Below are 23025 nucleotides of genomic sequence, written 5' to 3' on the forward strand. Positions count from 1 at the left end.
CTAAGGACAAAAACCACATAATCCATGTGTTAAACTGCTATAGATTTACGTTAGCATGAGCTGCTCTTCTGCCTCCAAAAACCAACTAGCTCAATTTGTCTGGCATCCAGTTCTACACTGCCATCAGATATTCTTTTTCTGACATGTTATCATCTGTTTTTCAGAAACCGAAGATGTCTTCAATTCTTGCCAAAGGTAAGAGGAAAAAAAGACATGATATTTCTATTGTATTTCTATAATCTTTTCTATTCTATGAAGTCACCCATTTCACTGAGTTCATGGGTGGCTGTTCTAGAACATTTGGAATTGAGTTTTTCAGTGTCAGATGCCTGGGACAAGCATTACATAGCACTTATACAACAATAATAATATACTGTGCAGGCAACATTCATCATGCATGAACCAAACAAGTGATCGTTTATCATGGTCATGTAGCAGAGTTTACTCTGTGTTAGATCCTTTGAGCACAGTTCAAATGAATCCGTTTGGTGATCAGGATTTAGTCAGTCAGTGTTTGACCAAACAGAAGAATACAATAACAAGTAGGCCCTCTCTAACTTTACTCCTGTCTCAGTTTCTCTGCATGATTCCCTGGATGACACAGAAGACAGAAGAAAGGACTCAGCAGGGTCACTGGACAGAGGTAACACAAACACACGGGCTCAGTCAGTAGGGGCTTGGACTGGGAGCCGTAGGGTCGCCGGTTCAAGTCCCCGAACAGACCTAAATATGGAGTGTGGACTGCTACTTGGAGAGGTCCCAGTCCACCTCCTGGTTGAGTATGATATCAAAGAAAGATTTAAAGTGTTCACATTTAACGTACAGCAATTATCATTATATAGACATTTTAGTCATTCTCAGGCCGGCCTTCTTTACAAAGAAAGCTTTTATTTTGAGCGGAGGCCCTGTCTTAACAGGGTAAAGTTAATAAAACATCATAAAAACAACACACTTAGAATATTACACAACATTAAACAGATTAAAAGCACTTTTAAAGTGAAGAGTTTTTATTTGAACATGGATAAATTAGTGTAGTGTTTTGGGAGAGACTTCCAGAGGGAGGGGGCGGCGTCTATGGATAAGGCTCTGTCCCCCCAGGTCCGCTGGTGGTTTAGCAAAAATCCAATCCTATTGAGGGAAGGGGGTAGGGGCTTAAAAATAAATATCAAGAGTTCAAAAGACAGAAGCACACATCCAAACATTTCCAACACAGCCACTCCTGACATACAGTCCTTCCCACACCATGCTCCTTCTGTTCAGGGCGGGCCTACGTGCAGAGTGGAGGCTCAGAGATGGAGGCTGTCCATGAGGCCTACAGGCAGATCCAGGTTGTGGAGGATTCAGAGGACCATCATCTCCATTATTCTTCTCTGGAAGGGAGGGTGGGCATCACCATCACTCCCCTTCCTCAACACAAGCAGTCTCTTCAGCCGGCTGATACCAATGAGTCAGGTCAGACACATCACCTGTATAAGTCCCTGCTTTACCTGGGGTTATGTTGCATTACCAAGCTGAAAGAAATGTTCCCTATATTAAAAGTCTCACAGCAAGGCAAGTCCAATGTATTTATATAGCACATTTCAACACAAGGCAATTTAAAGTGCTTAACAAAACATTATTAAAAGCATTTAGTAAGATATGACTAGTTATTTGATTTAATGAAGCCTAGATTTAAAATAAGTGAGAGTTGCAGCAGACCTGCAGTTCTCTAATAGTTTGTTCAAAGTATATAGAGCATGATAAATGAATGCTGCTATCAATGCAAGGTTAAATCCTCTTTTTTGCTGCCCTCGTCCACACCAGTATGTTGCTTAGCCCCAGAACAGTAACTGTATGTTTTTTTTCAAACTGGGGGCCTGCTGACTGCCATCCACTATGGGTCTCACTCTGATTATAAGTTCATCATAAAGCCCTATTAAAGTTCAAACTTCCCCTTAAAAGGGTCTGATCTCTGAAAGGTACAACTAGGTGTCCTTTCCAGCTGTCAGCTCACACACCTTCCTGCTCTGGTTGACCCTTCAGTGATGCTGTTAGGCAGACCTAAGGCATCAGTCCCTGGTACATACTGTACTGTATGCGCAGGACAGGACTGAGGTATGTTGAATAATGATTTGACTTTTGCTGTAGAGCTCCCCACTGCAGAGGAGTTGATGAGACCCATCCGTCCGGAGCAGGATGATGTCAGAGGCTTCACCCTCCAGCCTGTCAGGTCAGGATTCATCTTACTTTGAATTATCCAAAATCAAAACATTATCAGGCGGTTGTTTTTTGTGTATTTTCGATTGTTCACTGGTTGGTCTTAATGCAGTCATTTCTTAGACTTTTTGACAAATTTGAGGACATTTTAAATGTATAAGGATTAGGGTTGCAAAATTCCGGGAATTTTCAAAGATGGAAACTTTCCATGGGAATTAACGGGAATAAACTGGGAAATTTCCAAATTGAATGTTGGCTCTTCATAGGGAACTTAAATATAGTTGGGGAAAGTATATTTTAGCATAATCTTGACTAAAACAAACAGATGCCATTCAAGTTCACTTGAATATCCATGCCATAGCACTCTGCTTACTGCATGGCTATTGAGACCACACCCCCTACAGGCACTGTGCATTCCTCCATCACATGCACAGATGATTTCGAGAAGACTGGATCACACTTTTGAGCCCAAAGCACAAGACAAATGAAGCCACATCTTTTCATTTAACATTTTGAATGGGACTTTGTGGGGATTTTTGGATGGGGGGTGCATTTTTGTTCATTTTTTAATGAGTGGGGTTGGGGGGGATGAGTAATATTTAACTCAACATTCCTGTTTTCGTTCTTCAATGAAACAAATAATTGTTCAATAAAATAATTAAAACTTGTTCTGTTCTACTTAAAAAGAAAAAAAATCTGTTGAAATGTCATGTTTTTTGTTTAATTTTGCATCGAATATTTCCAAAATTCCCCAGCTTAACTTCCCATGGAAACTTTCCGGAAATTTACCGGAAAGTTTCCGCCCCTTTGCAACCCTAATAAGGATCAAGATCTAGCATAGAGTGGTGCAGGGATTAATCCTACAGCCAGAAATAAGCTAGCATTTAAGTAGTTCTGGTTCTCTTGCGTGCTGTATTCTTTATAGCCAAACATTAGCATTTTAGTCCAGAAATGATGAAGTGGTGTTAATATGTGAAGATTATCCTGCTGCTTTACAGGTCTTATTTTCTTAAATATTCCAAAATCAAATGGAAAAATCCCACTGATATTTTGCAAAAATAACTTCTGTGATCGGACTACCAAAGAAAAGTCATTACTACACCACTCTACTTTCACAATAAAGTAATTCATATTGAACAACATTTCAAGATGAAAAGTCATTATGAAACATGTTGCCTGTTAAGATAACTAGTTTAGTTAACTAATAATGGAAAAGTATTTATATAAATAATATTGTAATTATGTCAAGACTGAATTATGAGCTGAGCTAATGCCTACCAGAGAAAGATGTTTGTCTATGTACCAGCAGCCTTTCTAAATGTTTGTGCTTAACATGCAATTACCCCTATATGTATTGTCTATCTGTTTGTTCAGTCTTTTATTCAACCTAGGAATATCCAACATTGTACCATCAAAATGTTTTGCTGCTTTCCTCCAACCTCCAAACCGTGGTTAAGTTCATTACAGTAACACCAAATGTTTTAAAGCAGTTTTGACCTTGTTTTCTCTTTCCTTCTAATGAACCCAGTGCTGTGGGGTTCATACAAGAGCAGACATCCTGCTCCTTTCAAACGACTTTTCCAGAGTCCCTACTCAAGAGACAAGGACAGACTGACCCTGTTCCAGAGATAAATGGAGGCACGGGATTGGCTAGCCTCCTGTCCAGCTCTCCAGACCCCCCCAACCAGACGTGGAGCATCAGACAGGAAGTAGAGAGGCTGATTCAGGATGAGAACAAATATTCTGCTGACACGTCCTCTCGGGGCGGTAGAGCTAAGAATCAACAGGTGAGGAACTAAAACTCACTTTTTCTTTATTTCAGCATCAGACAGAACCAGTGATGGGGTCGTTACTCAAAAAAAGTAATGTATTTCACATTACTCATTACTTAAAAAAAAAAAAAAAGTAATATATTACTTTACTTCTTTACTCTCTACATAAAGTAACTCGTTACATTACTCTTTACATTACTTTTGCGTTACTCAGCAACAGCCTATAGCCACGTAAAACGTAGGCCTACATGTGCACACATCAATTACTATAGCAATAAGGAAGACATAACACAAGTTAATAACGGGGAAAATTCTAGTTTTTGCTGCTTGTTCGGAGTCGGCACACACTCAACATCATCACTCTGGGTTCGGGGGTCTTTAGCTACTAGCTTCATGTTAGCATGTTGCCTTCGCAGGTGCTTGAGAGGTTCTAGCCTGGACACAGTTTGCACCTTACTGTCACATTTCTGTCCTTTCTTCTGACAAATTCAAAATAATGGGCATACTTCCACCCCTCGAAGGTTATAGCTGTTGATGACTGTCTCTGCACTGCAGCACAACCCCTGTGACAGTTGCATGTGGACAAGTCTCGCAAATGTTGCAAATATAAACCTGCGGTGGAAATCCCTCTAGTGACTATAAATATTTAAAATGATTAAAAGTTAGACCTATCTTATCTACCCCTGGAACTAGCTAAACTAGTTATAAATATGTTTATTATTTACTTCGTGTCGGGTCACTCATTCACTGGATCAGCGAGCTGCATGATACAGACGGGCTGTCAGGAGAGGGAGAGACGAAAAGAGAGGCTCCGTTTAGTATTCCTGTGTTATTATCAAAGTTACTGTAAACTTCTGAATAATGTAGTAACTACTAGAGTCTAGTCTGTCAAAGGGAGAATCTAGTCATTTCTTCGTGCAATGTTAATAACTGTAGTGTGATTACTGAATTTATAACAGTAACGCGTTACATTACTGCGTTACCAAAAATGTAATGTGATTACAGTAACGCGTTACACCCAACACTGGACAGAACACATGAAGCAGTAAGCAGTAGTGAGATCAGATCCGATGGAGCCAAATCAAGGCTATAGTTGTCTTCATCTCATCCATTTACATATTTGTAGTGATCAGGACAGCCTTATCAAACATTTGAAACATAAGGGTGTTTGGTGATGCGCTGCCACATTCCTGCTCTGTATGGTATTAACTCAATCACTCGACCAATCAAACTTTATTTATATAGCACTTTCCATACACAAAGGGTTACACAAAGTGCTTCACAAACCAACAATACAAATAAATAACACCCCCCTACCCAGGTATTAAATAAATAGTTGGGCAAAACTTGATCGATAAAAACACATCAACTAAAGTCAATAAACACAGGACTGAATAATACATTTAAAAAAAAGAGAATAAATACAATTCAATTAAAAGCCAAATAATATAAAATGATCAAAATAATACAGATTGAACAGCTTTTTCAGAAACACTCTAAGGGAAATGTAAAGTCACAAATAGCCAAAGGGTATCCTAATGATAATGATTTCCTCAAAATCCAAAGCTTTTAGCAACTTTTCAGCGAGCTAATATTTAGCAAAACCAGAGAGCTCCTCCACCACACTGTCATGGGAATCTTTTATGATGAACTATTAAGTCATTTTGGATAATTCTGGATATTTTTTTCCAGGCGTCCCGTGGCTCCATTGTTTCTCATTCCTCTACATCTTCAGTGAGAAAGCTCGCTGTGGCTCCTGTGAGAGGCAGGAGGGTGGAGGGGAGGACAGGGGGGGGGGCCTGCAGAGCTGCTGCTGCTGCAGCCAAAACCCAGACCTCTGTCCCCCGTCCTCTGCAGCATCCGCAAGAAAAAGCCAAATCCTCAAAGAACCAACCAAAAGACGACCACACAGGTTATTAGAGGCACCAACACACAAAATAAGTAATTAAACTGATCGCATTACTCAAGATGAGTGTTGATACTTCTATAATATGTTTCATACACAGATGCTATATAATGAAGGATGGTGGTGTGGAGCTGTGTGCCTGATAAAATGGTCCTGATCACTTTTTTCTTTCTTTGTTTAGCAGATCCTGGTGTGAGGGTGAGCAGTGAGTTAGTAGCCTCTGTTCAGTCCTTGGTGGCCGTCCTCCAGCAGCAGATACACACTGGCAGTCACCAGGAGGCTACACACACACAGGAAGTCAGAAGTCCTCAAGAAACCGGACTGACACATCTTCTTCCAAACAAAAACGTAGGGAAATACTTCATTCACACATGACTATTTTGACGAGGGCGAAAAAACACCAACTGTAGAACAGAGCACCCAGAAGCATGATAAGATCTGCTCACTAGATGGGGGTCGACAGTAAGTAGAGTAATGATGGAGGAGCACTGTGAGATACAGCAGCATGGCCCTATTGTTATGCGACTTTATTGGGACAGTTGTTTTTAAATCACCTTGCTGTGATCCTTGGTTCTAAGGTATAATCACTGTTAGGAGAAGCCATACACAAAGGATCAGTTGTCAGAGTTTGAAAATGGGATGTCTCTGATGTGAGTGTTGTTGTTTGTCTCACAGAGGGAGGAGGAGCGCTCTCTGGTTGAGGAGCTGAAGATGCAGCTGGCTCAGAAAGAGAGGGAGCTGCAGCTGATGAAGGAAGGAGCGGAGGAGATCACCTCACTGAAGCAGCACAACTACCTCCTGCAGAGCAAGGTGAACACACACACACACACACACACACTGGAGCAGATACTGACACACTGTGTCGCTCTAATGAAGGTGGATAAAACTCATTCAGATTTGCCAATGATCAATCTTAGAATTGATATTAGATGCAAAAATGAGTGAAAAATAAATGGGCAGTTAGTAAGCTGTTACTTTCTCTCCTTAGCTGCGAAGTGCAGAAGACGAAAGTCAGAAGAAGAAACGAGCGGAGGCCTCTGACTCTGCCTCTGGGGAAAAGCTCCAACAGCTTGACAGAGAAATGAAAGAGCAGGAGACGCTCATCAAAGGATACCAGCAGGTTCGTTTCCATCAACACTCACCCCTGAATCTTTTTATCTGTTTGTGCCCCCACCACGGTGAATAAACAGAAGCGCAACCATGACAACCATTCTTCTTCGCTGCTTTTGTGGAGGAACTTCAGCGCCACGTACAGGCTCGGCATATGTACTGCAGCTTTTCCAGCGGTTGGAGCTAAACGGAGCTGTCTCGTGTGAACAGACACTATCCGGTGTATATTGCGTGTGGACGGAAGCTTTTTTGCGATTAACGCAATCGCAATCGATGGGAACCGGGCAGAGTTTTTCGCCGGTCAACGTGTGTAAAAGTTTAAATCTTCCGGACAAAATTATAAAAGTGCCGGTCAAAGGTCTTCTTTGTTATTTATTAAGCTTTAAAACAAATGAATAACGACTATATATAATAATAAAATACACGGAGCCTGTCCTCTCTTTTTCCTCTCTTCTGACAGCGTCAGTGTCTGTCTCATGCAGCAGCTGATCCTGTAATGAGTGACCCGACAGTAAAAATAAACATATTTATAACTAGTTTAGGTAGTTTGAGAGGTCATTAAAATAGCTAAGGGTGATGATCTGACTTGAAGTGTGTGTTTTGCTCCCGCTGCATCACAGCGGGTGGAGCTGCGTGTCTCCGTCCTGTCAGATTAGACTTCACTCGTGTTTATGTCCATATCGAGATAAAGATAAAGAATCTGAATTCAGTGTGCAGTGCACTTTTGCGGGGGTGAGCAGCAGAGGTGGGGGGAGGCGATCACAAAATGATCGTATAGAGGCGATCACACGGAGCCGTTGGACCCCCCAGAGCGCTCCGTTCCCAGATCTATCCACCTTTGGACCCGTTGTCGTTTGCGGGGTCCGTTTCTATCGTTTCGTTACGGCCTCGTGTAGCAAAAAGGGCTAGACGCAAGAGAAATATGCAGATACAACCCGTATTCGTCCTCGTGGGGCACCAGCCTTAATCAACTCTGTTTCTGGATAGGAAGATAACATCGGCAAGCCACTGTGTGTTTTAAATATTGTATTCTATATGTAAATGGAAAGTAGGTCGGGAGATATCTCTGTCTGGCTGGAGCCTAATCTTCTCCTCCTTTGGGTCTACTATTTTCCTGGCAAATTTTTGTTCTACTACAGTACGTTACTGAGTCTAGTAAAAATGCAACCTATAATTGTAAACATATCTCTATACATAGTGTACCTTTCATTAAGTAAAAAAAAGCAAAAAAACGAATTACTTTCATTTAACATAGTCTCAAATCTACAGTAAGATCCTATATTAAATTGTACCGGTTGTAATTATGAGATATCCTTCCCTTTGTGGGAGTCCATTTTCACTGATGGGAGGACCCTCAGCTGCTGCTCCCTAACAGCATGGGACATTGAGGACTCTCAAAAATAATTCTGGTCTCGTTCAAATGAAGCTTAAGGAACTTGGGACTGGACTGATTCTTCTCTGTAAAACGTAATAGATAAAAAAGGTTCTGGACCGAAACAACACTGCGTTGGTGCTGAGTCTTGCTACATTTCCTCTGAGAAGATGAAATAAAATCCAGATTGCAGTAAGAGAGTTTCACATCATCTTACTTCCCACTCAAAAATGATTAAACGTTTAATCAAAGGTCCAAAATCACTAAAATATTCAGTGACGTGCGGTGAGGTTCATGGCTGGTGAGGCACTGACTCACTGAGTCAGATTTACAAATATTATATTTTGACCTTAATCGAAATATTCGGTTATTTTCAAAAGCTTTTTTAGTCTGATGCTTTGATTCATTTTAAACAGACCGTTCAACAAAAGGATACCCAAAATCTAAATATTGGATTGTTCTTTCTTAGTAAGATCCCATTTTCATTACAAATGTGGTCTTACCTTGACTTGAAGATGAAGTCCATGCTATCCTTCTGGACAACAATCTCTATTACTGTTTTGTAAAAGTCCTCCTTATCTTCCTGTAGTTTCAAAAGTCTAGTTTGTTGTTTGCGTCTACCGTCTCTGCGTAGAATTACAGTAGCAACAAGAACCTGTGGGCTCACGTGCGCCCCCTTCAGTGCGGCAGAGGTTATGGCTGCCTCTCCTGGTGCTTTTCTCATTGCCGTTGATACCAGCGAGCCTAAATATCATATATACGTGAAATAAGTTATTTAGAGACTATGGATGGCGAGGATAAATGTAATAAAGGGATCTACAAACATTACATTGGTGACCTACAGTGAGATGGGAACAGGCATGCGCTTAGTGCCCGCTTTCCAGCCAGCTTCTGTGGGGTGACGCATTCTGAGGTGAGGCAGATCTCATCTGTGCCTCACCTCACCCCACAGTAACTGGCTTGAGCGCGCTCACAAAATTAGTGCCCGTGCTCCAGCAAGTTACTGTGGGCTTACGAGAGGCAGAGCACGTCCCTGCCTCACTTCTCATCGCTCCCGTAGCGGAGCTCGGCAAATTTGCTGATTTTGACTATAAAAAGCGATTGGAATCATACATAAATCACACTTACAACACAGATCAGTGGAGACATTTTATTATTATTACTATTTCGTTTTTCTTTAGTTGTTTTTCCGTTACATTGGAGTATGTCAGGTGAGGCTCTGCCTCCCCTGACTGCACGTCGCTGAAAATATTTGAGTATTGCCACTGGCATGTATTCCTCTATATCTCATAAGGCACTGCTCCACATTTCATTGATACAAATGAACCCAATCTCATAATCTATATGTTCTGCTAACTAGTGTGAAGACACATGCAGGATGTAGTGATGTGAGAAGAAAGGGATTTAGTAGGTAGAACATTTGAGCTAGACTTTAGCTCTCCAAGTCTCCGTTGTGCCAGCTCATTAAACTTAAATCATCAATTATTAAAAAATATCTCCCATGTCTCAATTTGATCTAAAATAGTTTTTCTTTTGTTTTCTTTCTTTTCCTCCTGTGTTTTGATCCTTTGTGCCAATGAACCACAGTAAAACAGAGTGTTTTACAGGAGAATGAGAAGCTGTGCCTGCAGATGAAGGCTCAGCAGGCGCAGAGTAAATCCAACGAGGAGGCCATGTTCAATGAAAACCAGAGGCTGCTCAACGAGCTGGCCTTCACTAGGTGGGTTCACTTAATGCAGGGGTATTCAATTTCAATTCAGCGAGGTCCAGTTCCAGAACTTTTCCTCAAGCAAAGGTCCGGACCATCATAATGTCTAACTTGCGTTATGAATTAGCGTGATATATATTGAAGTAGCGTAGTAGCTGTATCAACGTCTGCATGTAATCAACAACTGACTGAAGAATCAAATAAAGAAAGTACAATTAAAAAAACATTTAGACAATATTTATTGTCACTTATTATTGAACTTGACACAAATAGTAGATATGTAATGAGCTCCACGGTCTCTGAGTGTATGACACACACTGGATCTGTGCTCCCAGTGGGCAGGAGGAACATGATGAGTCTGTCCATTCTGGTTTGAAAGCTCTGTTTTCACTCTCTGTCGCCCCCTCTCTGCGCCGGTTAGAACAGAGGCGCTCTGTCAGAATTTAAAACCCCTTAATCATTTAGTGAGTATAGGTCCGGGTCCGTATAGGTCAGCGTCTTGGTGATGCCCGACTTAATGTGTGTCTATCCTAACTCTGAAAATTGCTTGCGCAAAAAACATGATGTTAAATGTTTGTTTTCTCCGTAATCCACCACTTCACCAGGGAGCAGCTGAAAAATACCTCCAGGACTGTTGGAAATGTGTGTTTGATGGATCACACTCAGCGCATTACTGACTTGTTAGCTCAAAATAATACATTTCAGGTAAATACCACAACCACTGAAACGTTATTTCTTAAGCTGTGTTTCAGCTCCCTCAGTTACGTGTGTGTGTGTGTGTGTGTGTGTGTGTGTGTGTGTGTGTGTGTGTGTGTGTGTGTGTGTGTGTGTGTGTGTGTGGTGTGTGTGTGTGTGTGTGTGTGTGTGTGTGTGTGTGTGTGTGTGTGTGTGTGTGTTGTGTGTGTGTGTGTGTGTGTGTGTGTGTGTGTGTGTGTGTGTGTGTGTGGTGTGTGTGTGTGTGTGTGTGTGTGTGTGTGTGTGTGTGTGTGTGTGTGTGTGTGTGTGTGTGTGTGTGTGTGTGTGTGTGTGTGTGTGTGTGTGTGGTGTGTGTGTGTGTGTGTGTGTGTGTGTGTGTGTGTGTGTGTGGTGTGTGTTGTGTGTGTGTGTGTGTGTGTGTGTGTGTGTGTGTGTGTGTGTGTGTGTGGTGTGTGTGTGTGTGTGTGTGTGTGTGTGTGCAGAGGAATGAAGCCACACTGTGCGAGGATGTCCGCAGAGTGAAGCAGGAGAAGCAGGCTCTGGAGGTGGACCTGCAGCTGATGAAGAAAGAGAGGGACCTCGCTAAAGCTCAGGGCGTGTCTGCCTCAGGTAAAACTGCTAGTGGTAGAACATAAGACTTGAACACATTAAATCTATAAGTGATGTTTGGTTTTACTTACATCTGTATCCATTGTGACAGGTGATAAGTCCTTTGATATGCGCGTGTTGGAGGAGAAGCACAGAGAGGAGGTGTCGTCCCTGAGCAAAAAGCTGCAGTGGTTTGCAGAAAACCAGGAGCTGCTGGATCGAGACGCTGGCAGACTGAAGGCTGCTACCACTCAGATTCACCAACTCAAAGAGCAGGTGGGCTCCTTCACCTCCACTGTACACTGATCTTTACAAAGACATACAATACACAAACAATCACTGAACCAAATGTTTTTTCATTTTGTGCTGATATTGCCCTTTAATGGTCATATGTTTGCCGCCTTGTGGCATCATTTCAGCATGAAAAGTGTGTTCTCAAGCACAGCACATGCACAGTTTGAGGTGTTTTACCACACTCTTTCTTACCGCAGTAGAAACTTTATTGCCTAATCTCTCTCAGTCATGGCGGTCATAAGTGGCTTTGGATAAAAGCATCTGAACGTACAAAGATTGTACTTTAAGAGATGCCAAGTGACCCCCAGCACGGCACTAGACCCCCAGGCTGCTCCCTGTGCTCTGTAAAACAGCTGCCTACTGCTGCTAATTAAGGAGTTGTTCAATGCAGAGACTACATTTCACTGTGCGGTGCTGTGTGCATGTACGTATGTCTGACTGTTAAGAAGGAATTCATCTCAAGTCCATTTCATGTTCAGTGTGCCTGCTGTGTGAGGGTAGCAGCTTCCAAAGGAACTGAGTTCTTGAGGATCAGCTGCGATGAGGGATGGAATGTGTACAGAAAGCCAGTTCCAGCTCCACACTTTAATGTTGTGCACTGTGTTGAATGAACAGCTAGTCTTCATTCCAGGTAGAAAAACTGAAAAGTGATGTGGGCAAAAGAAGCAGCGAGGCGCAGACAAAGACCAAAGAGAAAACAGTGGAAACTAAGAGGATGCAGGACCTGCAGCGACAGGTTTCTCTCACAAACTACATAATGAAACTCTTCCCCCCCCCCCCCCCCTTGTTTATGTCTCTTCATATTTATAAAGTGTTGTTCTGTGTTTCCCAGGTGAAGGAGCTGGAGCAGATACTGAGGCGTAGAAACCCAAACTCCCTGCCGGCTCTGATCTACGCTGCAGCCACAGCTGGAGGGGCAGAAGAGGGGGCTAATGGGACGTCCCCCCCCAGCAGAATCAGTGCTCTGCAGGAGCGCAGGATCCAGCGCCTGGAGGCCGAGCTGGAGGGCCACGATGAGGGGGCCAAACGCAGCCTGAGGGCCATGGAGCAGCAGTTCCTCAGGATCAAGGTCAATCAGTCAACTGCCATTTGATAGACTGACCTTTCAGCGTCAAAATGACAGATATTATTATTATAAGTATAATAATTGGTATTGGTATTTTTATATAGCTAATTATTTTACACTGCAAACATGCATCCTTTGCTCAATGAATATCACTGAGTTTTTAACAATTTTATAACCTGGCCTTTTTTTTTATCAAACTTTAACTTAAATGAATCCAAGAATGATTATTTATATTACAATAACCCACCGTGTGTTACCTTGAATTCTTGAAGAAAAGTTTTTCTCACATGTCTCCAGGGTTATAAACAATCCAAATACTGAAAAATGTCTTGATGAATTGAATGAATTGGGTCCACGTCTAGAGTTCCCTTTTACAAACTCTCACGTAACTGGTGCAGTGTAATCAGAGTCTCATTTATCTTTCCTGAGCTCATTACTCACAAACTCTCAGATGTGTGTACACCAACACACACACAAGCTTGAGTCTCTCTGAGTTTCAACACGCATGTTTGTTCTCCATCTCAGCTGCGCTACGAGCAGCAGATCTCAGAGCTGGAGCAGCAGCTGGAACCCAAACTGCAGCTGGACAGTGCAGAGTCAGCAGAGGGGGCGGAGCTGTGGAGGTCTCAGGTTCAAACCCTGCAGGCAGAGCTGCAGCAGGTGAAGCAGAGCCATCAGGAGAGAGCGAAGTCTCTCCAGGAGCAGATAGAGTCCCTGCAGCAGCAGCTCAAACACAAGGTAGGCCAGAAACACTGGACATGTTGAATAGAACAATGAGTAGTAGCTGTTTATGAACCTGATTTATTTTTTGTTAAAAGGGTATCATTGAAATGTAGTCTCATATTTATTATTATCTACCCAAGATCTTTGTTTTGTTTTGAAGAAAAAGTTGAATGAAATGTTAACCTTTGTATCGTCTTCCCAACAATGTCCAACATCATCCTTCTTTTTGGAATTTATTGTCATGACCTAATATACACAAAATTAAACTCAAACTACTTTTGAGTATAAAAAGTCAAAAATGTTGAATATTTTGGACTTTAGTTAAGATCAGAGGAGAGAAAGTTGATCACAGACTCAGTGGCGAGCCGTCCCTCTCTGAGGGCCTAAGATATTCTAAAAAATAATATTTGAAAACATTAAAAAAAAAGAAGATTTTAATTTAATATATTTTTTTTAAATTTAATTTTTCATTAGTTTTACCAAAAAAACTTGATTTAATTGTATTTAAAATAACATTTCCAAAGAAATAAATCCTTTGAATCTGCCTGTTCAGTTTCTGTTCAGCTCGTCTGGCCCTCTCTGCGAGTTACTGTCCTGCTGTACATTCACAGAGGGCCCGCTATAGTAACTCCACGAGAGAGTAATGTCAAGTGACAGTACAATTGACCAATCATATCTTCCCTCTAAATGGGTGGGCTTTATTTTCGCAGACTTTATGACAAGTTCCGCCCGCTGTGAAGTTTATGCAAGTGGTGCAGTGACGCGTCCTAAAACCCAGAAGTAAGCTGTGCTCGGGTTCCCTCGACAAAAAAGCCATAGAGAGGCGAAGTCCCGCCCATCTACTTCCGACCCATGGGACCTTATTTCGGATAAATTATGTATTGGGGAGAGAAAAGTTATCTTTCGATCCCGTTTGAATTGTGCCATGAATTACACATATGATGTTTGTCAATCTTATAAATTCACAGATGCCATATGTTCAAATAAAACACCCATAATCCATTGTAAGTAGTTATCATAAATATTTCCTGCGAAGAAAGTATGACACCTTCTATGTTATGTGTGGTCCGATTATATGAAAGAACCCCTTGTTCTGATATGAAAACACATTTAAAAGGACAACAGCATGTTAAAGGTAGGGTAGGTAAGTTTGAGAAACCGGCTCGAGATACACTTTTTGTTATATTCCATGGAATGCTCTTAACATCCCGATAGCAATGAATATCTTAAGTGCTTTGACAAAAAATCCATAACAAAATGTCATCTGTGGAAGCCGTAATACTGTAAAAAGCACGACCAATCATCTGAGCCGGCCCGGCTAAAGTAACTGGATGGCCTGCCTGCCTGTCAGCCTTCCATCTGTGCACAAACTTATCTCGTGCCCTCATTGGTCATGTGCGCGTTCGTGTGTTGGAGGAGGGGCTCTGTAAGGAAGTGGCAGATTTTTTCCGGCTGTGTATTTTCAAATTCTAGCGATCTCGAGCCGGTTTCTCAAACTTACCTACCCCACCTTTAAGTAAAGAGGAAAAATGAAACACCAACATATGGTTTACATTTCGTCCCAACGCATCCATTGCAAGTGCCTTCACCGTTTAAAGTGCTAATTGAAAAAACGAAATGTAACTGAATTCCTCTGCAGCCCCAGCCCAGTCCGGGCCGGCACCAGCGCCAGGCCGAGGCAGCCTCTGGGCTCCGGATCGAGCGTCTGAACAAAGACCTGGCCCTGAAGACCCAGAGCGTCCAGGAGCTGAGCCGCACCGTGGACCGGCTGCAGAGGGAGAGGAGCCGCATGCTGTCTGCCCCCCCCCCAGCAGAGAGCAAACGACCCGCAGCTAAAAGCCTCAGTTCTGCTGCTGGGGGGGGAGACCGGTGGGGGGGAAACCTTTCCAGCTGCTCAGTATGAGAAGACCTACCAGCCCACTGTGTTCACAGGTACAGACCTGCCCTTCATCCTCTTCCATCTGCATGCTTACAGGAATAATATGTTGTATACGTCACGATATCCAAAAACAAAACCAGACTGACAAAAAACTGATGTGATGCAAATACTGTATATCCATTCTTAAACTGGGAATACCCCGGGCTTAAGTCAAATATATAAACACAAATCAAATATCAAGTAATGCAGATGCACCTAAAATGCGATGTGAGGTACACCACTTTCCAAGTCTTTCCTTGCATAACAATTTCACATTTATCTAATATTTGCTTTAGTAATTTCCAAATAACTGGTTTATATCAAACAATTTAAGGTAAGGACAGTACCTCATACCTCGTGCATAGGCCTCCTTTTTTTACCTCCCTGGTTTCAGCAGAATGGCTTGTTAGCTTCTAAAAATGATTTCATACATCTAATCGATACCATGGCTTTCAGTCAGGTGGATTTAAGTTTCTGTAGGATACAAGTTGACTAGGTTGTGTTGATAGATATAGGGGAAAGAGCTCTGCATGTCACTTCTTGATGGTTCTGAGCAGGGCTTTGTGTCTCTGTAAAGACCAAACCTTTAACAGAAGAGAGTGATGGCAAAACGGAGAAGAGTTCAAGCACGCTGTGAAGGCCAAGACAAGAACAAGATGATACCAAACATACCATGAGAACAGACTTGAGTTCTTCAACCCTGTGTGTGAGAGGCTGTGAACCATACATTGACTACAATGTTACATTACATTACATGTTACTTGTTAGACGCTTTTATCCAAAGCGACTTACATACTCAGTACTGTGGACAATCCCCACTGGAGCAGTTTGGGGTGAAGTGTCTCAGGGACACAACGACATGCTGACTGCAGTGGGGTTTGTTAAAACAAAGAGAATACAAATCAACAGGCTAATATTGGAAGATACTGAGTTAATGTGTGTAATTCATACTGCTGAAACCTAATAAGTAAGTAAGCAGGATTCATCATGGATAATGGACTGTAGAGTACATTCCCATCTCACACGATCTGGGAGGATCTCTTTACGACAGGAGGAACAATAAAATGACCTTACATTTTTTTATTTGTAAATCTTTTTCAACCAATATTCAATTAAGTACACTACAAAGACAAGGTATGTATGCTCCAACTGATAAACTGAATTTTTCTGTGCAAATATTGACACATTTTGAATGTGATGCCTGCAACACGTCCCTAAAAAGCTGGGACAGGGCAGCAAAAGACTGGGAAGGTTGAGGAATGCTCAAAACACCTGTTTGGAACTTTCCACAGGTGAACAGGTTCATTGGAAACAGGTGAGTGTCATGCTTGGGTAAAAAAGGAGCATCCCCGAAAGGCTCAGTCGTTCACAAGCAAGGATGAGGCGAGGTTCACCACTTTGTGAACAACTGCGTGAGCAAACAGTCCAATAGTTTAAGAACAACCTTTCTCAATGTACAATTGCAAGGGATTTCATCATCTACAGCCCATAATGTAATCAAAAGATTCAGAGAATCCAGAGAAATCTCTGCATGTAAGCGGCAAGGCTGAAAACCAACATTGAACCCATGACACAGATTGTACTCAGCGCAAAGTTCAAAAGCATCTGTGATGTTCAGCGAGATGGGCAACTCGCTGACCTGTGAAGGCTCCATTAATGCTGAAAGGTACAAACAGGTGGAGCAACATATGCTGCCATCCAAGCGACGTTTCTCAGGGACGTCCCTGCTTATTTCAGCAGGACAATGCCAAGCCACATTCTGTACGTGTTACAACAGCGTGGCTTCGTAGTAAAGAGTGGGGGTCCAGACCTGTCTCCTATTGAACATGTGGGGCGCATTATGAAGTGCCAAATACAACAACGGAGACCCTGGACTGTGGAGCAACTGAAGTCGTACATCAAGCAAGAATGGGAAATAATTCCACCTACAAAGCTCCAACAATTAGTGTCCTCAGTTCCAAACACTGATTGCGTGTTGTTAAAAGGAAGGTGATGTAACACAGTGGTGACATGAACCTGTCCCAGCTTTATTGGACGTGGCATCACATTCAAAATGAGTCAATATTTGCAACAAAAATATAAAGTTTTTCAGTTTGAACATTACATATCTTGTCCTTGTAGTGTATTCAATTGAATATAGGCCGAAAAGGAATTGCAAATCATTGTATTCTGTTTTTATTTACGTTTTACACAACATCCCAACTTCATTGGAATTGGGGTTAGTAGTGTTATCGAAGTCATGACAAGGAGAAATATTTAGCATAAGAAACAAGGAAAGATAAATGTAACACTATTACAACGTACTGTACATTTAACGTACATTTGACCTCGGATTTAATTCTGTCTCTAATTTGAGGATTGACCTGTGCACAAGAGTGCTTCAGTCTAACTTTATTAAATCATGGGACCCTTTATCTACGATTTGAGAATTCACATTCAGTGAGGTCAGAAATAATGTTAATATGTTATTATAGTAGGGTGATTCATAGAGTTTCTCAAAGGGATGATGTACAATCTTTGAGCAGACCTGTATTTGGAGGAGCAGTCTTGTAGATCGTACAAACACTTGTACCATGTAGTATTGCAGTACTATCATATTCATCACATACAGAAAAGTATAATTTGTTTCCTCTCCTCAAAAGACCTAAGGTGGCGGGGAAAAAAAGATAAATAATGACTCACATGCTCTTGTTGCTGCTTGTTGACAGGCTGCCACATTTCAGAGGTGGTGCAGGAGAGCGAGGCTCTGAGGCAGCAGGTGGAGCTGCTGCAGCTGCAGAGGGAGGGGCTGACTGCACAGGCTGAACACGCTGAGGAGGAGCTGAGCAGGTGTGTGTGCACACACTCACTGACACTGTGCAGAGCAGCAGGGTGATGTGTTATCTGACCTGCATGTGTGTGTCAGGGTGAAGCAGCAGGGTGATGTGTTATCTGACCTGCATGTGTGTGTCAGGGTGAAGCAGCAGGGTGATGTGTTATCTGACCTGCATGTGTGTGTCAGGGTGAAGCAGCAGGGTGATGTGTTATCTGACCTGCATGTGTGTGTCAGGGTGAAGCAGCAGGGTGATGTGTTATCTGACCTGCATGTGTGTGTCAGGGTGAAGCAGCAGGGTGATCTGATATCTGACCTGCATGTGTGTGTCAGGGTGAAGCAGCAGGGTGCAGAGCAGCTGAGCTCCATGAACGCGGAGCAGCTCCGGGCTCTGGACACGCTGCGGGCCGGCTACGCCCTGGAACACTCTTCTTCACGGGTGGCTGAGCTGACCAATCAGCTACACACTCAGGAGGTACTGACACACTAACAGGAATTTCAACAGTCCTGGAAAGTATTTCTGTTGCTTTCACTGTGACGTTTCCCTGCAGGTGACGGTGAAACACCTGAAAGAGCAGCTGCAGGAGCTGCAGGGAGCCAAAGATGCTCTCACTGTCTCCAGGACCAGAGAGGACGCTCTGCAGAAACAGGTCCAAGGCTTTTTCATAAACATTTATTTTAAGTTATTTTATAAAATCATATCAAAACAAAGGTGTTGCTTCTTGTTTGATTTCTGGATGGTTTTTATTTGCGATAACTCTTTTATTATTGTAATAAAAACCCCATCATACTTTAGGGTAACCCTCCCCTCATACAATTCAAACATGTGACACATTTGAATGAGAGTAGGTTTAACCAGCATCTTTTAGCAGCCCCTTATATTATTGAGAGTTGAGAGATCTAAAGAAGATAGTTTGGAACCATTTGGTATTTTGGTTTTCAGGATGTGACTGAGTTTTCGAATCCATCTGCAAAATGTGGTGGTATTGTACAACAAGATGGCACAGGACATGAACAAAAAATCGTTTTGTTTCTTTTCTTCAGTGGCGAACCGTCAGGTCCTTCAAGGTATTCAGAGAATACCCTGGAACACTCAGATAAAACAAACAAAAGATCGATTTAATTATATAAATAAAATGTATGTAAAATGATTAAATGAGAATGGTATCTGTGTTGTTGATCTGTAATATTACAGTGTTACGTTGATCTGTTTGTCCTTCTCGGTCCATGCACTACGCATTTCAGTGGTTTTGTGTTAGAAAAGAAAGCAACCAATCAGATGTTGTTCTGGGTCTCTGAATATCCTTCAACCAAGGTATTCTATATCCTTGATAGAATGCCCTGGCCGTTGCACTGAATGAGAGCGTACATTTGGACTGACAGTTTGATCAACCAATCATATATTGATTTGTAGCCAATAGGCGCTTTCACACCGCAGTACTTTTCCCACAAAGGTTCATCAGAACTTAGTTCATGAGAACTCTAGTTCTCATGAACTAAGTACAGATCGCGTTCACACCGGAATAAATCCCTGAGGGAGGATTAGGCAAATGAAGCCGCTGACGTCACTTCGTCTTCTTCTGCTTTGGGTTTACTGGCAGGCCGCAAACAACTTCACGGTGTATACTGCCACCCGGAGTCCCCGGCCGGAAGTCCCCGGAGTTGGGGACTGGCTTCAGTAGAAGCTGCTGGGACTCCCAGTACTGCGGTGTGAACGCGCCTAATGGGCGTATTCTTTCAGAGTTTCCCTCGGTTCCAGGGTCTAGAAGGCCCGGTAGTTCACTGGCTCGAGACAGAGGATCTAGATGAATGCGACGAAGCAATTCATGCCGTTTTATTGTTTTTAACGTTGAAATTGCAAGTGCAACAGGTGAAGATGAAGTTGTTGAGGAATTGTTGTGCGTACCCTTTTCAAGACGTACGGCAGGGGGTGTGTGTGTCTACAGAAGGTCCAGTTGTGATAGATACGGTTCGCCACTGCTTTGCTTGATTATTATATATTTTTCCCCAAGACGAACAAGTTCTTTATTACATTTAGTAGATGTATTTTCATTTGAAAACATTGTCTCCTCTCTGTGTGCAGCTGAGCAGACTGCTGAAGGATCTGAAGGAAGCTAAAGAGGCTCAGAGCCCCGAGGGGAAGCTGCTGAGCGGTCTGGAGAGGAAGATCCTCGACATGGAGCTGCGGCACCAGAGCAGAGAGTGGAAGCTGCAGCAGGTAACCATGGGGGCAGCATCCAGAGAGAATATTAATCACCTTTACTTGTTGCTTCATGAAAAATGATGTTTGGGGTCTATATTACGGAGCACCTAAAGGGACATGGGAAAAAAAAAAAAGAGAAAAAAAAAAAATTGGGATAACGGGTTAGTATCTTGTGCGCACGAGAAAGCATCTTGTGAAAAAAAAAAAAGAGTCGGGATAACAGTTTAAGAGACATAAAAAAAAAATATGAGAAAAAAAATTTGGTCAGGAAAACGCACGAGAAACGAACCTGTTTTCCTGACTTTATTTTTTATTTTTTTGAGAAAGTTACCGGTGCACCAAGGAGGAAGTGGAACACACAGGAGACAACCATTTCATTGCAGTCTGTGCATACATTATTTGAGATATATTTCGAACTCGGACTTAATTTTAAGGACATTTCGGCCAGGGGTGTGTGGTTAAAAACGTAGCAGCCTGCGGTCACTCCAGGAGGCGGAGGGACGTCTCTGAGAAGAGCAGCACCAGCGCGCAAAGAGCTTTTACGCACCGCCTACACTGTGTTTACCTTAATCTGAACAGCTAAAGAGTGACCGCAGGCTGCTACGTAACGTTTTAACCACACACACCTCTACACACACACACACACACACACCTTTACACACACACACACCTCTACACACATCGAACTGCTCCACTTCCTCCTTGGCGCACCGGTAACTTTCTCAAAAAATAAAAATAAAGTCGGGATAACGACTTTTCTTTTTTTTCTCTCTCTCTCTCTTTATTTATTTTTTCCATGTCCCTTTAGGGGCTCCGTACTATATAATCCAGTGCTGCAACATTGGACTGGCTGGCCAGCATACTGCGCTTCTGTCCTGCAGTATTCATTCTAAACTAGCTGTTGCCCCCATATCAAAATACCTGCACTTTGAATGGATCCCAGCTTCTCTCCATGTTGTTCAGAAGTGGAAACCAAGGCTCCTGCAATTGCAATATTAGAGAGAATGATCATCTTTGAAACGTTCTTATCATTGAAAATACGCTGCCTGTCCGCCTCTCTTCTTTCCCTGATGCGCCCATCACTCTGGAACAGGGTCAATCTGGATCCATTGATTTGGTTTTAATAATGTGTTGGACAGTTATTAACCCGATTTGAGTAGTTTCAGCGGTCTCCTTAGTTGTGTTCTTTGCTTGATGCAGGCCAATAATTATACCCCTTCTGAAACTGATTAACATCCTTTCCACGACCACAGGATATCTTCCGACATGGTTGTTAAAGGAATGAGAAGCTACTCACCGCATCAGCTAGGGTTAAATAACTTGTTGCCAGCTGAAACATATGAATCACTTCAGTAATTATCCAATGGAAGGCTCTTACAGATTGGCTTAGTTAAATCAAGTTGGTGACTTTTTTTATATAAAAAACAATCATGCTGATTTTATTTTGAAGAGGTCTCTTTACCAAACAAGGGTTTTGATTGGACTGTAGAATACTGCTTGTTGGCCGTAACTTCTCTGCAGCACTATGTGCCAAAATGATATCGTCACATATTTGACCAAGTATTACCTTTAATACAATTGGATACTGCACTAATCCATACTGCCATTTAGATCCAAATGTTGGATATGATTGATGCCCACTCATTTTCAGAGTCCCCCCCCCCCTGCAGGTGATCGGGGGCTCCTGGCAGACCCTGGACTCTGGTCAGCAGTCAGAGGTGGAGGGCTGGAAGCAGCTGGCTCAGCAGAAGAGCAGAGAGGTGGAGGCCTTCCGTCTGGAGCTGGACTCCATCCTGGACATCCTGAGACACCTGCAGAGACAGGGGGTGGTCCTCCCTCCCCCCCCTCACCTCTCAGCATTACAATGAGTTCAGATGACAACATTCGTGGCACATATCAGAGACAGACAATGCGTACTAGGAGCAATGCTTTAATACAAATAAATAAAAGACTAAATGAATAAAGATACTCAGAGGTGTTGTTGGGATTTAGACTCAGATACTTTTCAAACTGAGTCTGTAAACAAAAGAACACAGAATGTCTTTTGACACAAACTGAACCTGTTTTTGATTGTTGTGCATATTTTGTAGCTAGTTTCTATTTTTTTCATTTAAATTATTGGAACATATTTAAGATCAAAATAAATGGTTCTGTTAATACTGCACCAAAAACGTACATGGATATTTATGAAGGATTTGCTCGCTTTTGGATGCTTAACCATCAAATCACATATTAGAATTGTATTTGTCTTTATGCACATCACCAAATGGGTAACCAAGTTAGATCTGTATCTGCCAGGAATTGAAAGAGCCCTCCAAAGCTTCGCAGGGTTTAATGATGAGAATGTCTGACTCAAACTTCACTGTTATTTCAACCAGAGGACATTCTAGGCTAACACAATTCAAAAATACAGAGCATGCTGACCTTCAGTGCGTTTGAATCTGCTGTAAACACTGTCAGAACTGTAGTTCACCGCAGGATGGACATCATGGGGACACGAGGAGACACGAAGAGACACAAGGAGACACAAGGAGACACGAAGAGACACGAGGAGACACGAGGAGACACGAGGAGACACGAAGAGACACGAAGAGACACGAGGAGACACGAGGAGACACGAGGAGACACAAGGAGACACAAGGAGACACAAGGAGACACGAA

The 23025-nt window shown here is 42.4% G+C and overlaps 1 protein-coding gene across 1 annotated transcript in view; it reads left to right on the forward strand.

Annotated features, from left to right (window-relative positions):
- The window catches only part of cep162 (centrosomal protein 162), a 35694-nt gene extending 13362 nt beyond the window's left edge, over positions 1-22332 (forward strand). The window contains 23 exon segments of the mRNA XM_034149343.1: positions 165-195; positions 575-643; positions 1261-1452; positions 2128-2209; positions 3725-3983; positions 5661-5880; positions 6056-6222; positions 6550-6684; positions 6863-6994; positions 9964-10076; positions 10670-10769; positions 11243-11369; positions 11461-11624; positions 12274-12378; positions 12475-12711; positions 13234-13446; positions 15071-15291; positions 15293-15363; positions 18058-18178; positions 18495-18636; positions 18713-18811; positions 20245-20379; positions 22035-22332. Coding sequence (XP_034005234.1) covers positions 165-195; positions 575-643; positions 1261-1452; positions 2128-2209; positions 3725-3983; positions 5661-5880; positions 6056-6222; positions 6550-6684; positions 6863-6994; positions 9964-10076; positions 10670-10769; positions 11243-11369; positions 11461-11624; positions 12274-12378; positions 12475-12711; positions 13234-13446; positions 15071-15291; positions 15293-15363; positions 18058-18178; positions 18495-18636; positions 18713-18811; positions 20245-20379; positions 22035-22232 — 3333 coding nt within the window. The 3' untranslated portion in view covers positions 22233-22332.
- The last annotated feature ends 693 nt before the right edge of the window (positions 22333-23025 follow it).

Source organism: Trematomus bernacchii, unplaced genomic scaffold (assembly GCF_902827165.1).
Source record: "Trematomus bernacchii unplaced genomic scaffold, fTreBer1.1, whole genome shotgun sequence".
In the NCBI taxonomy this organism is placed as follows: Eukaryota; Metazoa; Chordata; class Actinopteri; order Perciformes; family Nototheniidae; genus Trematomus; species Trematomus bernacchii.